Source organism: Motacilla alba, chromosome 4, assembly GCF_015832195.1.
Source record: "Motacilla alba alba isolate MOTALB_02 chromosome 4, Motacilla_alba_V1.0_pri, whole genome shotgun sequence".
Lineage (NCBI taxonomy): Eukaryota > Metazoa > Chordata > Aves > Passeriformes > Motacillidae > Motacilla > Motacilla alba.
The window spans coordinates 57,080,833-57,097,030 of record NC_052019.1 but is presented as its reverse complement, the minus strand read 5'-3'; the positions used below and the strand labels follow the sequence as shown (position 1 = coordinate 57,097,030).

At 56.0% G+C, this 16,198-nt stretch overlaps 2 protein-coding genes across 2 annotated transcripts; both read right to left on the bottom strand.

Moving 5' to 3' along the window:
• Positions 1-6,163: 6,163 nt before the first annotated feature.
• On the bottom strand, positions 6,164-8,126 carry LOC119700462 (collagen alpha-1(III) chain-like). The gene is made up of 3 exons (XM_038135632.1): positions 7,832-8,126; positions 7,479-7,568; positions 6,164-6,443 (listed from the first exon to the last, which is right to left on the bottom strand). Exons 1-3 carry the CDS (start codon positions 7,911-7,913, stop codon positions 6,223-6,225), a joined length of 393 nt encoding a protein of 130 aa, XP_037991560.1. The 5' UTR covers positions 7,914-8,126; the 3' UTR covers positions 6,164-6,222.
• A 3,492-nt stretch (positions 8,127-11,618) lies between these two features.
• POU4F2 (POU class 4 homeobox 2) lies at positions 11,619-13,565 on the bottom strand. The gene is made up of 2 exons (XM_038135602.1): positions 13,150-13,565; positions 11,619-12,695 (listed from the first exon to the last, which is right to left on the bottom strand). Exons 1-2 carry the CDS (start codon positions 13,447-13,449, stop codon positions 11,754-11,756), a joined length of 1,242 nt encoding a protein of 413 aa, XP_037991530.1. The 5' UTR covers positions 13,450-13,565; the 3' UTR covers positions 11,619-11,753.
• Between the last annotated feature and the right edge of the window lie 2,633 nt (positions 13,566-16,198).

The following is a 16,198-nucleotide window of genomic DNA, read 5'->3' as shown; positions in this document are numbered from 1 at the left end:
GTCACAATCTCACCCCCCAGCTAAAAGGCTTTCAGTTGACACAAATATACAAATTACAGTAAATCTGACATTTTTGAGCCTACTGTATCCTTTCCCCATTTGCTCTTTCCTCCCCACTTTTCCTTAGACCCATTTTTTTCCTTCTTCACCTTCATTCAAAGTCTCCCCTCTATCTCCACAGTTCAAATGCTTCACAGCCTTCCTTCATTTTATCTTTGCTGCTGAATGATGTGATACAGATGAGAAGTAAAACTGAGGAGCTCCTTCAAATTAAGCTTTGCTGCAAACATCTTGCCTATAAAAATTCCATTACAGCCTCAAGAGAAACAAAGGTACTTAAGCCTGAAATGTCACTGATCTCTGGACACCAGCCTGCTGCTGAATGCCTTCCAAACTCTCTTCCAAACTCTGCCATTCCACAACTTGATTGGACCTGCCACAACTTCCCCTTCAGGCCTGCCTATGGACTGTGCAGGCCTGTGTATTGGAACAACCCCAAGTAGCAGTGCTTTTACCCAGGATCATCCACAACTGCTTCCCTGTTAATTCCCTCTGTCTGGAAGCACCCTGATGTCTCCTTAATAGGGCTTAGCATTATTTATAGCAATTTACAGGTGTGCTGCTAAAAGATGGAACTGTAAATCACCTCAGATGTTGTCCCATGATGAAGTGCCTCTACATTATTTAACAAATTGTCCCAACATGACTGAACGACACATGATGAAAAAACTTGCCATAGAAATGCAATACTGAAATGAACACATAAACACTGCATATTAAGATTTGTAATTGCAGTTTTTATTCTTTTGGCAGTTTTGTACTCCAGAAGGATTTTTAGCTTCAGAAAAGTGGGGTACTTCTAACCAGGGGGTGTCAGCAGGGCAATACGATGACTTATATATGTGACACTGTCATGCAGCTGGCTTTCCAGAGGTATTTGGCAGAAAAAATACCAGGTTTCACGTGTGCATCTCAGTTACAGCTCACTGCCTAGGGTGTAAGGTAGCAAGCAATGTTGTTTTACAGTATCAGAGTGATTCTGCCTCAGTAGAAAGAAAACGGAGGAATGATGAAATGCCGGCCAAAAGTGCCTACAGGTACCTCAAAATAAAGAACTACACGTGTTCTGAGATGTTGGTTTATCGTATTTGCCCGTAATCTGAGCACAGTGCTTTCCCAGATCAAGGCAAGGCAGGCAATTTTGAAGTGAGAGGAAAGGTGGAACAACATCTTCTTCCTAGAAAGCCTGGACAGAAAATGAACCACATTCAGTGTTATATTTCTCCTGTGATTGCAGGTGGTTTTCCTCCTTTGGATATCAGGTGCCATTATGTGAGAAAAGCTTCTGCTTTTTCTCTATTCAATCAAGGATAGTTCAAAGATTGTCATGCCTGAAATATGCACATGGTTGAGATCTCACTGAGATCTGACACAAAACCCAAGGAAGCAGCCCAGCCACCTGGTGATTTCCTCTGGGCAAGAAGGAAAGAAGAAGACTTGGCTCATAAACCTCTATATGGTAAAGAAGGGAAGTGATCTGGAGGGGTGAAGGGAGAGTTGGTGTCAGCACTGCCCAGAGATTCAGTTTGGACTTGTATGAGTCAAAGAGTCTTTTCCAAAGTTGAGAAATGAACAGCACCAGCAATTCCTCTGCTGCTTTTCAAGGAGTAATTTCTTTCTTTTTTTTTTTTTTTATTTTTTTAATTTAGCCTTTTGGGTTTTCCCAGTTAAATTTTTAACATGTTGGGCCTCTCTTAATGTGAAGCCCAAGACCTTCTGAAACTGTTGCTGAGGATGTTTAAAATGTTTCTACAGAAACGAGTTGTCCAGCTTCCATGTGAGTAACAGGGCTGTTTGTGCTCACGTATCCATGGACAGGAGGACCCGCATAAAAAACGCCAGCCTCAGCCATCAGAGCTGCACTCAGGCTGCTGCTGCACTGGGAGGATGAGGACTGTTGGAACAGAAGCTGTCTGGGAGGCAGGAAAGGGTGAAGGAGGTGCCTCAAGTGCTGAAATGTCCGCACAAGCAGCATCTCTTCCTCAAGTGGGACCTGGCTTGCTGGTTCCCCCTTCCCTTCCTGGAGGAACCACACTCCACATGGCTGTCCCTGTCTGTTTGTGCCTCTGTTTGTACCCCCCCAGCCTCAAACCAGTTTAAAAAGTGTTTTAAGCCCACTTCAGGCCAATGGAACAGACGGGGAAGGGGTCTAGCTGTGGATATATCCCCACAGGTTTTGTGCAGCGGAGTGGACAACAGAGATGACAGACCCCATGTCTGTCTCACACAAGGGAAAAGGCAGAAAATCACAAGTACTGAAATCCCCAGGCAAGAGGATTTATTAATGCTCCATCCTCTGATGTCAGCCAGAGTTTGTGCTTTATTTGACACCAGAGAACCCAACATAAAGGCCCAAATTCAGGGAAGTCAGCTTTCACCTCCCCTCCACAGTATACCTGAGGCTGAGCTTTAAATAAACTGCTGTGCTTCTTAGGGAAATGGGTATTTCATGGAGTATCTCACACTGTCAGTGTCCTGGGAGTGAGAGATTGAAGGGAAATACTGGTTCAGTTTTTTGGAGGTGTTGTCAGATGGGGCAGGGTTGGTCCCAGGTCTAAGAGCCCTCTTAGGACTTGGGAAACATCTTTCCATTTCCTCATCCATCCTAACTTATCTGTATTCCTCTGCTTTATTTTTTTATATTTTTTTATATTTAATTATCTGTATTTCCCTACTTCCTGGGAATGTTGTGGAGATCAGTATGCTGCTATCAGGGAGGGGTGAAAGCACTGAGTTGCCATAATGACCCTGAAAGAAATGTAAAACTCTAGAAAAATGCATCCATATAAAACTAAAACACAATCCATTGGAATGCAGCATTAAATGCACTGTCACTCACCCCCAGCCTGGTTTTTCCTTTTCCTGCAAGAGCTCTTCCACACTTTGCCACTGCTCCTGCCATTGCAGCCTGTGATACGTATAAAACAGGACTCTAGGAGCACATGCTTGAGTTTGGACCATTTGTGTTCCTTCAGAGAGCATCTCTGCCACAGCACTAGAAACCTTGTCAGTGCTGTGTTTTGCAGAAATAAATAAATAAAGGAGCGAACGAAAATGTCATATACATAAATATGCCACAATAAGTTTAGTCTCTGGATCAAAGTGCTGAAAACGACACAGCTTTGAAACAGAAAGGTAGGAATCAAAATTACACATCCCCGTGCATCAGCCCGGGTGCCAGCTGTTTTACTGAGCCGTACGTGCTGTGGCTGATTAAATGAAAACATTTTAACAGCTGTCTAAAAGAAGGAAAACCCTCTCCCCACCTTCCCAGGGCTGCCTTGTGCTCCATTCCCCATGAGCTGCCTGGGAGAGCAGCCCTGTGGCCCCTTCCCATGCCTGACCCATCCCTGTTCATCAGCACACTTGTGGGGCCACTGGGGTTCAGGGCTGCTCTGGGATCATCCAAAGGACAGGAAGTAGGGTCCTTGGAGAGGTCAGAACCTCACAAAGTCCTGGTGCCATTGCCTGGCAAACCTGCATGGGGGCAAGAGCCCAGCAGCTGTCTGGCTCTGCTCCAGACTATTCCGCGAGCTGGAAGTGCTGCTGCCTGGGGCAGGGAGACAAAGCAGCTCAGCTTGGTGGGGGAAGCAACGCTGGTCTTCATATCCAGGCCAAACACAGCCTGGCTTTCCCAGCAGGGAAGCTTTACAGAAGAGAGAAAGCTTTAGGTAAGTGGTGGGTGGTCTCTGGTGGCTTCATCCCTGCCAGTCTGCAGAACCAGCTGGAGCCGTGCTCCAGCCTGGGGCCAAGCAGCACTGTGTGATAGCTGACTCCCTTCCTCTATTCCCCTGCCTCCCCAAAACAGCGTGGGCACCACTGAACAGCCTGCTTGGAGCAGACCCTCTCCCCCGCCCATGGCCAGGCACTGTTTGGGTGGGTGTTCATCGGCTCCAGGCAGCACAGCCGAGGCAGAGCTGTCTGTGGCCAGCCCGGTGCCCTGCCCCACTTCGTTCCCTGGTACAGGCACAGCCAGGGGTTGCTGACCTGTGCTGCTATCCCAGGCTCCAGCGGGGCTGAACTGGGAGGCCTCCAAGGTTCCCATGCCCTCAGCTTCACCAGGAGGGTGGTGAGACACTTTTTGCAGTAGAAATTTGGGAGGGTTGGTATCAACCACTAGATGTGTCCATTCCCAGTCATTTTAAAAGATGCTGCATTTTAAGACTCTATCCTTAAAGAATCTGTATTTCTAAAAGGAAGAGCAATAAGGAAATAAATTTTGCAACTCACGATGTAAAAACTATTTCAAAAGGTGAGCTTTTGCTTTTTTTTATCTAACCTATGCTGTGTCTGTATGTTTATGTGTACCAGTGGGGTGGAAGCTTTTATTATGCCGAGGTTTGCTGCTCATCACTCCCTTCTTAGGCCCAGGGAGCTCCCTGCTGCTGCCCAGCGGGCATTGCCACATGTGTCACTGCCAGACGCCCCCCACACAAGGGTGTCCAGGGTGAGAACAGGACATGGTTCATTTGCTGCTGCACATCTACAAGTTCTGCCCACAAAATATGGCCAGAAACCGAAATGTTTTTTACTTTTGTAAAAGCTGTAGCAACTGCTGCTATAAAACGTTGGCGTGGTCCTAACATGAGACTCTTCCGTGGGTTTCCCTCCCCATCTGGCATGGGCAAGTCTGTGTTTGACATCCTGGTTTGGAATAGCTTTGTACAATACAGAAAAAGCTGTCTCCCTGTAATTGTCCTCCCTAAAAAATGTGCATTCTCAAAGTTTATCCTGTCTACTTCCATGGTTTTCCCTCCAAAATAATGCGGTGCCACCGGCAACAGAAAATCTATGTGTGAGTGAAAAGATGGGTAAGAAAGGGCTTCCCATCATGCAGCGAGCCTTCCTCAATTCCAGCAGGCCACCCATGAGTGCCCGCACACACCCTGAGAGGACTCTGTCCCCAAGTGCCACAGGCACATGGACACAGCGATCAGAGGCCAGCCAGCTCAGAGCCATGTGCCACTGTGCTGCAGCTCCTGGTGACAATCACTAAGGACACATCTGCAAGGACCACTCGTCACGTCACCCTCGGGCCACCTGGTGGCTCTTTGTGCCTCATGCTTTTGCCCACCCACGGTGGTGTTTTCCCTCACTGCCTTGAGGGTATTTTTCTCTTCCTCTGCCCAGAGAGCTTTGGGGACCAATATAGATGTGCTGGCTCTAGGACAGGTCATCTCCAGGCTCTAGGACTAGGACATCTCATGCTAGAGCACGCAAAGTGCAGAAGATGTGCCCAGCTGGCCAGCAGCAGTCGTCTGACAAGTGAGGGCCAGGGCTGGATGCACCCAAGCCTGCTCTGATGGGGAGCACCCCGGGGCTCACTGCCCCAAAGCCGAGCAGGGCTGGATCACCCATGCGGCTGTTTACACATCAAACTCCTAGGAAACATACTGGGGTGTCTGTGTGTCCCTCGGACCGCGGGGTGAAGGAGACACCCCTTTGACAGAAGCCTGTGTGAAAGGCCACTGGGAGCCCCTGCGCGGGGCCTGCCGGGCTGCAGCGGGGTTTGAAAGGCTGCTGAGAGCTGCAGCAGTCCCCCCACCGCAGCCCCTCTGCCCTGCACGCCCTGGGGGTTCCGGGGGCCAAGGGGCCTCTCTGATGGGTGGTGAGTCCCTCCTCGATTGCCGGTGCCCTCCGGCCGCTGGGGCGGCGCGCCCCCCTGACAGAGCCTCGGGGCGGGCACTGCGGGGCTCCTTTCCTCGTGCCGGGGGGCAGCGGCCCTGTCGCACGCCTGTCACCGCCGCCTCCTCCCCGTTATTTACATCCGTCTTTAGCACTCTAATTACCCGCTTTATTGCTTTTGCCCGGGGGAAGCCCGGGGACGGCGGCGCAGGGGAGGACCCTCCTCTCCAGCCCCCGCACTGCCCGGGGGAGGGGGGACACGGAGCTCAGCCGGGGTTGCCTCCACAAGCACCAGGTTTCGGCAGGATTTGGGGCGGGGAGGGGCCGAGCCGGGCCCCGGAGCCCCCCGGGGGAGCCGGAGGGCGCTGCCGCACAGCTCGCCCTCGAGGGGCGGCTTCAGCGTGTTGCACATACGCGACCTCCTCCAGCGGAGGGGAAAAAAAAAAGGCGACAGGATAGATGGATTTTCAGATAAGCAGCGGAGGTAATTTATTGGCCTTTATGCTCTTCCGATGGAGTGGGGGAGAGGCGGTGGAGTCACGTCTGCACATCATTAAGCGGGTTTACTCCGCCTCGGCCCAGAGCGGCTTCCCCGGCCCCGCCACGGAGCGGGCCCCGGGCCGGGCCCGGCGCCGCCGTGAGGGGCGACCGTGAGGGGCCACCGCGCCGAGGGTGCTGCTCTGCCAGCCCCGGGGGCAGCCCCAGCCTCTCCCCGCTCATCCAGGTTGTCCACGGCGCGCTCGCTCCTCCAAACTCATCTAAATTACATCAATAACAGAGCGCACTCTTTAATGAGCTCTCAACTTTAAAGACTTGAAGGATATTAACAAGCCGCTTGACAAATGGTGCTTAGAAGCACATTAAAGACGCTGCTAATGGAGCGCATAATGACGGCTAATTTTCGATCAGATATAAATTAGAGCCCCAACAGTTATTTGCCTTAAGGACTTTATGTAAATGATCCTGTTCTGTATAAACGGGGAGGCGAGCCCAGCCCAGCCCCGCCGCGCCGCCGAGCGATGCCGCAGCCCGACGGGGCGCGCAGCCCCCGGCCCCACCGCCGCGCAAACTGCGCGGGGCGCCGCGCCCGCTCCGCCAGCCGCGCACAGCGGCGCAGCTCCGGGGCTCCCCGGGGCGGGGGGAGGAGGAGGAGGAGGCCGAAGGCTTGTCCCACTGGGGCTGGTGGCGGGTGCGGTGGCTGCGCCGCTGCGGGAGACAGTGCCCAGCGCCCGCGGGGGTCCAGACCAACGCGGCCGGGCAGCGCTGCGCCCCGCGGAGAGCTGAGCAGGGGCGGGGGCCCATCTGCGGAGCCGGATCCCGCACACGCACACGGTCCCGGGGTGTCCCAGCTGCCGCCCACAGCGCTGCGAGCGCCTCTGTTTTCTCTCCGTTGTTTTCGTTCGAGGGTCGTGGCCAGTTTGGGGACAGGGTTTGGGTTGGTTTCTTTCTGTTTCTTGCTCCTAATTTTTTTTTCTTGTTTTTGTCAACAAGTGCCAGCTGAGGGCCCGGCCCCGGGCCAGGGAAGGCGTGACCTACTCGGCGCAGCGGCCGCGGCTCCTGCCCGCCCACCCCCGGCCCTGCCCGGCCTCCGGGATGCTCCCGCACGGCAGAGCCGTGTCAGCAGGTCAGCAACCGCCCCGCCCTGGGAAGGGGGTCCCGGCTTTCTGGGGGAAACCGCGGGTTTTCCCGGGGGATTTTTTTGGCTGGTGGGCTGTGATTCTTTTTCAGTCCCCCACCCGCCGCTCCGCTGACTTGCGGGGTGTCCTCGTCTTCCCTCCAAGCCCCTCCTTTACCTTTGCGGGGCGCGCTGAGCCGCAGCCGCGGGGCAGGTTCCCCTCCTGAGCCGCCGGGCTCCCTCCTCCGGGAGGGCTCGGGGGTCTCACCTGCCAAAAAAACGACAACCATAAAGGAGGGAGGGGAACGCTGACCGCCCCATCCTCCTCACCCCGGGTCACCGCGCCGGGATCACAAACCAGCTGCGCTGTCCCAGGAGCGGGCACTGCTGGGATTTCCCCCGGGAGAGCATTTGGGGAGAGATATCGACGGCCCTCCCCCATCCTCAGCGGGGCAGCGACCGGCGGGCCGGGGCGGGAAGGGGCGCGGGAGTTGCGCGGGCGCGGAGGGCCCCGCTGGAGGCCGTACTCACCCGGGCGGCCCCAGGGCTGCGCCTCCTGTTCCGCGCTCGCCGCCCCGATCCATCGATTTGTTCCTGGAAAAACGCGGCGCATTCTTATAGCAGCTACGAGCAATTAATATTGCATTAACCCTATTAAAAAAAAAAAAAAAAAAAAAAAAGGAAAAGAAAGGGGGAAACCCGCACCCCGGCAAAGGCATTTATTATTAAAGCGAGGGTAATTGGAGACCCGAGACGCGGCTGTGTGCGTGTCGTGGGGCAAGGCAGTCGAACACAGGCGTGACCGTGTGGCGGGAAGGAAGGGGAGCCGAGGGTGGCTAATATTTAATTTCAGGTCTGTGGTTTTCTAATTCGAGATTAAAAGCAGTCACGTCTTTGAAGCCAGACACTTGGTGTAAATGTACAGTTAAAATATTCTATTCCACAGTCCCCAGACAGAGCTCTGCTACTCCCAGGCTTCATTAAATTTTAATTATCATCCCAGACTGGAGCAAGGAAAGAGGGGGAAGACTGTCCACCTAATTGCAATTGATAAAGGCAAAGAAGCCGAGATATTTTTCCTCGCCGTGCACGCACAGCAGTTGTTTTTGTGTTGTTGTTGTTGTTGTTGTTTTAATGCGGGCAGAGCCCGGCGAGAGCAGCGCGAGCATCTCCGCCTATAGATCTGCTGTTTACAAAAGATGCACGTGAAGGAAAGCCGGGAAGTGATGTTGTAGATGGGTGTTGGGGGAGAGGGGGGCTCTTGGAGGATCTGGCGAAAGATCAACGGAAGAGACGAGGACCCTCATTAGAGCTCGTCAGCTTATTGTCTCCCAAAACAAAGCGCGCTGGTGCCTCAGCCCTGCTCGGCCCGGGCAGCGGAGGGGCTGCCCTGGCACCCGGCCCGGTTCTCCCGGATCCCAGGCACCTCTGCACCCCCACACACCCATCAGGCCCCCGGCTCTTCCGTGCCTTTTCGTTTGTTAATCATCTGCAAGTGCGGGACCGGCAGGTACTGGGAGAAGTCGGCTAATTGCCCCAGGTTTTTAATTTGGCAAACTAGAGAGCGATCTATCTCCAGGCAGTAAAAGGTAAAAAATAAAACCCACCGCGTTTGCTTTCTAAGCAGCTTCCTATTATCACATCGCCACTTAATTTTATTTCCATTCTCTCCAAGTAAAATAGAAAGCCGAGCTCACAGGGGAGCTGCCATGTGCCTACAGACTGGGGATGTCAAGCAGAGAGACTCACAGTGCAAAGTTAATTTCAATTCCCGAGGAGGATTTCACATTCTCGCTCGCTCTGACCCACAGTAATTAGCTGAGATAACTAATGATTACTTACTTATTCCTTGTAATTATCTGGATTTAATAATTCGCTGTGTAATTTATTAATTCGCCCGTAATAGCCTTTAAGTGAATGGCTCATTTAAGAGGGCGCAGCGGCGGTTCAGGGGCTGTTCGCCGCTCGCCGCCTTCGCCTGCTCACGGTCTGGGGGGGCTCTGCTGCTTTCGGGCGCCCTGCCCCAGCCGGGCCGCCTAACCCTGCTGCCCTGACAGCCGCTTCCCTGCTTCTCCTGCCCTACCTCCCCTCTTGGAGCAAGCCCCGCGCCCGCGGAGGTTGCGCGGCAGCCGAGCTCACGGGGCGGGGGGGGGCGCTTCCCGCGTGGGGTGTCCCGGCGGGGCGCGCGGGACAGCGCCACCCCCTCCCAAAAAGTTGCGAGCCTCGGCGGCGGATGGAGGGGCGGGCACCCCCCCTGCGCGCCCGCGGGGCTGAGCCGTGACGCTGCGGGGGCCGCGACAGCGGGTAACGACAGCGACAAGGGCTGGCCGGGCGCGGGTGCGGACAGCGGCGGGGACGCGGCGCCCGTGCCCGCCGGACCGCGGGACAGCAGGCCCTGCCTCCGCGCCCGCGGAGCCGCCGGCACCCTCGGCGTGCCCGGGCGGCTTTGAAGCTGCAGCTGGAGCTGGTGGCTGGGCGGAAATATGAATATTTAATCGCCGTTCGTGTATGATCTCCCTCCCCCCCTCGCCCGCCGCCGTCGTTTTTGTTTTTTTTTCCCCGGCTTTTGTGAGCGCCGCGCGGGGAAATTACTTTTCCCTTTTCAGATTTGGGGGTTATTTTCGCGCCTTAGCCTGCGGGGCACCCTCGGCCCCCCCTTGCCCGGGGGGCAGGGCAGAGCAGCTCGGGGAGCGGGGACACCCCTCGGCCCCATGTCCCCCCTCCCCGCGCCGGGCCGCGGAGCTGTCCCTGGTGCTGCCGCCGCTGCCCGGCGCTGCCCGGGCCGCTCCCCCTGCCCGGAGGCGGCGCGGAGCTCGGGCAGAGGCTGGCGGTGGAAAAACAAGAAGCAGCAAACGCGCTTTGCCAATAAAACGTAAAAATCCTGTTTTCTTTTTTTTTAATGAAAGACGATTTTAACAACATTTAAAAATAACTTGTTACATTACTAGAATAAATAAACCTCCTATTAACAAAACAAAACCAACAAAATTTTAAAAACCCAAACAAAAACCAACGAAATCGCGTCATGTACAGAACTTAAGACTTCAAACAGTCTCGGATAGAATAGCGATACAGCGAAATCTGTAAGAATATATCTATATGTGCGTCGACGCCAATGAAATATTTACAATACATACAGGTACCCAACCGAGTACCCTCAGTTTATTGTTGTTGTTCCAAAAAAAGAAGTGTACCAAATCGGCTGTGAATTTACAAGCAGTGCAGCCTCGCTCGCTCGCTCCCCTTCCCTACAAATTTTAATTTGGCTTTTCTACAAACCGACTTCCAAAAAGGGACTTTCCTCCGTGGAAAAGTATTGCAATTAAAGGTAATAAATAACCGAACAAATAAATAAATAAATAAATAAATAAGCAATCGGATCATTAAATAAATAACCGAGCCGGTCTGAGTAACGTCGCGATACACCTTTGCAATCGAGAAAGACGGATATTGTGCTGGCAAGAAACCCGAAGCGACAATCCCACCCCCCCACACCCCCCACACCCCCCCCCCAGCGCTGTCACCTACGCGGCCACGTCCTTTCTCACTTCGGGAGCAGCGTGTGGTGGGGACAATATGGGAATCCCCATTAAATATGTAACGCGGTAAACAAATACCTCGGACAGTGAATCAGGCTACACAAATAACGTAAGACATCTACTATAGGGTGCCGACGCCGTACGAATAAGAATACTCGCCAGAGAAATACCTTAGGTTCAGGTGACAATTTACAGATGGCCAAAAGGGACATTCAGAAGAAGAAAAGCTCACGTTCATAAATCCTACCAACACAAAATATTTGATTCTCACTAACAATTTTTTTTACTTTTATCAAGACTTAGATTAAAGAGGTGTAATTAATTAGAATGAGCACAAAATGAAGTTGCTAGAGAGATAAATTAATAATTTACAAGGGGTTGTTTGGCAGTAATCTAATAATAGCTTTTGAAGACCAGTGAACACAGCAGGATCAGCTCTTTCCCTAAGCGTTATAACTTCAGAGAAGGAAAAGGATAATAACCACAGTAAAAATATATATATTTATATATTTATAATACGCAGTGTAAATGCAGAAAAACCTGCCATCTGTTTTTTATCATTATTATTATTATTATTATTATTTAAATCAAAATATTTTTAGACGTCTCTCGCGGTGCGAAGCCTCAACTCTAGATTCAAGTTTGGGTCCCGAGAAAGCCATGACATCGTGGCCACCCCGCTGCCACCCGGGCGAGGTCTGTTAGGAATAAAAACCAGCGGTACTTGCCGGGGCGGGTCCGGGCGCGGCTCCGCGGGGAAGTTCCCCCGAAAGTTGGGCGCGGGGCGGGCGGCGGGGTGGGCTGGGGTTGTTTGGGGTCGTTTTCCTCCTTTCCTTTTTGTTGTTCGCGTTGTTCATCGGATTTTCTGTGGGTGACGGTGGCGCTGATGCTGTCGGTGCTGCTCCGCGGCCGGCTCAGATGCCCGCCGAGTACTTCATGCGCTTCTGCTTCTGGCGCTGGTTGCAGAACCAGACGCGGACCACGTTCTTCTTGAGGTCCAGCTTCTCGGCGATGGCGGCGATCTTCTCGGAGGAGGGCCGGGGCTGCAGGGCGAAATAGGCCTCCAGCGAGCGCTTCTCGGGGGCGGCGATGGAGGTCCGCTTGCGCTTCTTCTCCGCGCCGCTGAAGAGCTCGGGCTTGGCCAGTTTCTCGCGGTGGGACTTCTCGGCCTCCTCCAGCCACGCCTGCAGGATGGGTTTGAGGGCGATCATGTTGTTGTGGGAGAGGGTGAGGGACTCGAAGCGGCAGATGGTGCTCTGGCTGAGGGAGCCCACCCCCGGGATCTTCAGGTTGGCCAGCGCCGAGCCCACGTCGGCCTGGGTCACCCCCAGCTTGATGCGGCGCTGCTTGAAGCGCTCGGCAAAGGCCTCCAAGTCGCGGGGGTCGGCGTCCACGTCGCTCATGCAGCCCATGTGGGCCGGCAGCCCGTGGGCGTGGGCCATGCCCAGCGCCGCCGGGTGCATGGGGTTCATGCCGGCCATGTGCGGAGCGTGGCCCGGCGTGGAGACCACGGCGCCGTCGGGGGCCGCCATGGCCCCCAGCGCCAGCCCCGGCGTCAGGTGCTCCAAGAGTTCCCCCTCCAGCGCCTGGTGGGGCTGGTGGTGGTGGTGGTGGTGGTGGTGATGGTGGTGGTGGGTGCCCGACAGGGCGGACGGGTGGGAGATGGGCACGGAGGAGGAGGAGGCGGCCGAGGTGCAGGGGATGGTGTTCATGGTGTGGTACGTGGCGTCCGGCTTGAAGGGGCTGTGGTGCGGCGGGTGGTGGTGGTGGCTCTTGCTCGGGGAGACGATGTCCACCGCTGCCAGGGCTTCGGCGCGGGCCAGCAGGCTCTCGTCCAGACCGCCGAATATATTGCTCTGCAATTGCAAATAGAAGGCACACATAACGCTCAGCAGGGAATTCGCCTCCCCGCGCACTCCGCCGTGCCACTAAAACCTTCCCAGCATGTTAAAAGAGAAATCCTGGAGAAGGGAGGGGGGGTGGGGTGGTGGGGGGGGAGGAGAGCAGAGGAGAAGAGGGAGCTAGCGGGGCGAGGGAGCGGGCGCGGCGCGCAGCCGCTCGCACAGAGGAGCCGCGGCGGGCGGGCGGGCGGGCGGACGGACGGACGGACGGACACACGCACCAGCCGCACGCAGCATCCCAGGTCATAAAAATTAATACGAGCGGCAAGAGCCGCCGCATGCATAAGTTGGGCGAGAGCCCGGCGGCGCCGGGTGATTTGCTGCACGGCCATGAAAAAATCATCAGGCGGATCCGGGGGGCCGCCGAGGGGCTCCCCTTAAAGCGGGGCGGCGGGCGGCGGGCACCTACCGGAGGGGCGGGCAGGCAGGCCCGCCGCATCGCCTCCGCGCCGCCGCCGCTGCCGCCGGGGCCGGAGCCCGAGCTGGAGCCGGAGCCGCCGCTGCCGCCGGGGCCGGAGCCGGAGCCGCGTCCGGCGGAGCCGCCGCTGCCGGTGCTGCTGGGGGAGCTGGCGGCGGGGGCGGCGGCGCCGGCGGAGGGACAGGGCGAGGCGGTGTGCAGGGCCGAGTACTTGGTTTCGTGGAGGCCGCCGCCGCTGCCGCCGCCGTGGGGGAGGCCGAAAGGCTGCTTGCTGCTCAGAGACATCATCATGGTGCTCGCCGCCGCCGCGGCCCGGCCCGCCGGCAGCCGGCCGCCGGAGGAGGGCAGGGGCGCGGGGCCGGGGGCCCGAACCCCCCGGAAAAGCCACAGGAGCCCCGCGCCCCCACCCCCCGAAAAAATTAAAAAAAAAAAAAATTCCCACTCGCCCCCCAGCCGGCTGCCCGAGCCCCGCCGGGGACGAGAGGGAGAGGCGGCTCCGGCGAGCCGGGGATGCGCGGGGGATGCGCGGGATGCCTCCCGCCCGCCTGCCCGCCCTCCGCCCGGGCGCTCGCCGCTGTCCGCCGCCGCCTCCGCTCCGGCTCAGGCCCTCGCCTCTCGCGAAGTGCCCTCCCCGCCGCCGCGCCGGTGGGTTTTACTCTCTCCCCTCCCTCCCCTCCCCTCTCGCCTGTCACTACAGCCCAACTCCTCGGGAAGGGCCCTCCGCGCCTGCCTCCTCGGCCCCGGCCCCCTCCTCCGCCGCTCCCTGCCCGCCCCCCGCCGCTCCCACGCCCACGCGTGCTCCCACACTCACCGCCGCGCCGCGCCCCGTCGCCTCCCGGAAAGGGGAGGGAAAAAGCTAAAAAGGGGGGAAAAAAAAATAAAAAAAAGGAGGGGGCAAGCGACGACCCCACCGCCTCAATTCCACCTTCCATGGAAAGAAAAAATAATTTTTACAAAGGAGGGGAAAAAGTCCCGTCCGGGCTCACCACGCACCTACAGCCAGAGTGTCCCGCCGCTTCTCTGGCACCGCTCCGGAGGGCGGCAGGGGCGGGGGATGCGCCGAGCGCTGCGCGGGGACAGCGCGGGCAAAGGCCGGGAGCGGCGGCCAGGGGCTGCCCCCGCCGGCGTCCCCCATCGGCGGGGAACCGGAGGAAACCTCCTGCAAAAGCGCACCGCTATCCCGCCAATTTCCCACGCCTGTCTAATAGGAAAAGAAGAAAAGGAAAAGGGAAAAAAAAATTAAAAGAGAGAGAAAAGAAATCGGGGAAAGTCAGTTTTCCTGGAGGTGGTCGGGTTTATTTCCATGAATTTCACTTTGCAGCAGAAAGGTTAAAATAAGTGCTTAGGTGTTTAATTTCGCACCTAAGCAGCAGACTTGGTAATTTTAAGGGAAATAAAAAAAAATTACATTGTATCAGCTCTCACTGTCGCCAGCTCGGAGAAACGAAATAAATCAAAGTTAAAAGCTTGAGTATCATTTAATTATGGTGTGAATAGCGCTTGGAAAGAAGTAGAACAACATCTCTAAACAAATTATGGCCGGGCCAGGAAGGAATTATTAGATTGAAATTTCATTTAGGCTCGGGAGACACGGCGCTTCAATATGTAATCTGTTATGCCTCATCTGATTTGTATGCTTAATTCAGCTTGACGAATTTATTAGTTTTCATAATAGTAAAAAAATTGAGCAGCACTATGGGCTAATGCATTGTGTGTACTATAAATTGTATGTCACCGTTGAAAGGCTGAAGTCTATAGAAATCTTTTATTAATGACAACATAGGAAAGAGGATTTTCTTGCAAGCCTTTAAGGAGTTCATGCCAAACCTCCGCGCTTCGTGTCTCGGTAGGCTATTAACATATCGTCATACTAATTAGGCTACTTCATGAGTGATATAATTTCAAACTTTAAATTATGTTCTAATTAACAAGGGTTGTCCAATTTGCTTAATCTTCAAAAGGCTTTTGGCTTGTCTAATTAGTCTAAAGCATCGAGCATCTCCAACGCCCGAGAAAGAGCCATCAATAACATTTTGCGCGTTTTGAGGCGACCGCGGGCCGAGCCCACGCGGGGTGCAGCCCGCCCGTGGCGGGCAGGGCGGGCAGGGCTGGCGGCGAGGCCGCTGTCCCCCGCCTCCCTCCGCCGGGATCCCCGCAGCGCGCCCGGCCGCTCCTGCGCCCCCGCCTCCGCCTCCCCGGCAGCGGCCGCAGCCCTGCGCGCCTCGGCGCGGGCGTGCCGGGAGGAATGCGGGAGAGCGAGGGAAAGCTCCCGCTTCCCAGGGAAGAGAAAGGGAAAAAAAAAAAAAAGGGAAGGAAGAAGAAGAGAATACCTCGTTGGCACGGGGAGGTCCGAGGGCAGCCAGCCTGCCGGGTGCGCGGAGCCGGGGAAGGGGCTCTGCCCGCCCGGCTCTCCGGCTCAACTTTGGCGGAGAGAAATGCGAGGAGGAACCCCCCCACCGCTATACATTTAACCCCTCCCGCACTGAGTTTAATTACTCGCAATAGTTGTTCTAATGTATGCTGTCACACGGGAGAATTGAGAACGCATATCGTTAATATGAATTAATCTTGATTTTAATAGCAACTGACAACCGATCTCCAAAACGCTGAGCGCTCGTCGCCGCTCCGAACGGCCGCCACCGGGACGCGGAGCGGCGCGGCCGCATAGCTGGGCCAACTTTCCTCGGTGCCGGGCCCGAGGGTGACCCCGGGGGTCCCCGCGGTGGCTCTCCGCGCTGCAGGGACTCGCCGCGGCTCTGGCCCCGCGATGCGCCGCTCTGCCCGCTGCCGGCAGCGCCCTGCCCGCGGCTCTACCGCCCAGCACCTTCCCATTCCCCCCCCCCCTTTTCTCGGCGATTTTTTTTATTTGTTTGTGTTTGGGTGTTGGGTTTTTTTCGTGGAGCCCCGGCGCTGCCCATCCGCACCCCCGCCCGCAGTCGGGAGGGGCGCCGGGGGGAGCCGCAGCAGCCGCGGAGGCTCCGCCGCCCCCCGGCACCTCGGCGGCCCCGCGGGCCCCGCAGCCGGCTCTGCGCGCCGCTGG

Coding starts and splice junctions, on each gene's coding strand:
- LOC119700462 (XM_038135632.1), bottom strand. CDS start 7,913: ATGCGCCGCGTTTTTCCAGGAACAAATCGATGGATCGGGGCGGCGAGC. Junction 7,569..7,831: donor GCAGCCCTGGGGCCGCCCGG/GTGAGTACGGCC, acceptor TTTTTTTGGCAG/GTGAGACCCCCGAGCCCTCC. Junction 6,444..7,478: donor GCTCAGCGCGCCCCGCAAAG/GTAAAGGAGGGG, acceptor GATGTAATTTAG/ATGAGTTTGGAGGAGCGAGC.
- POU4F2 (XM_038135602.1), bottom strand. CDS start 13,449: ATGATGATGTCTCTGAGCAGCAAGCAGCCTTTCGGCCTCCCCCACGGC. Junction 12,696..13,149: donor CCTGCCTGCCCGCCCCTCCG/GTAGGTGCCCGC, acceptor TTGCAATTGCAG/AGCAATATATTCGGCGGTCT.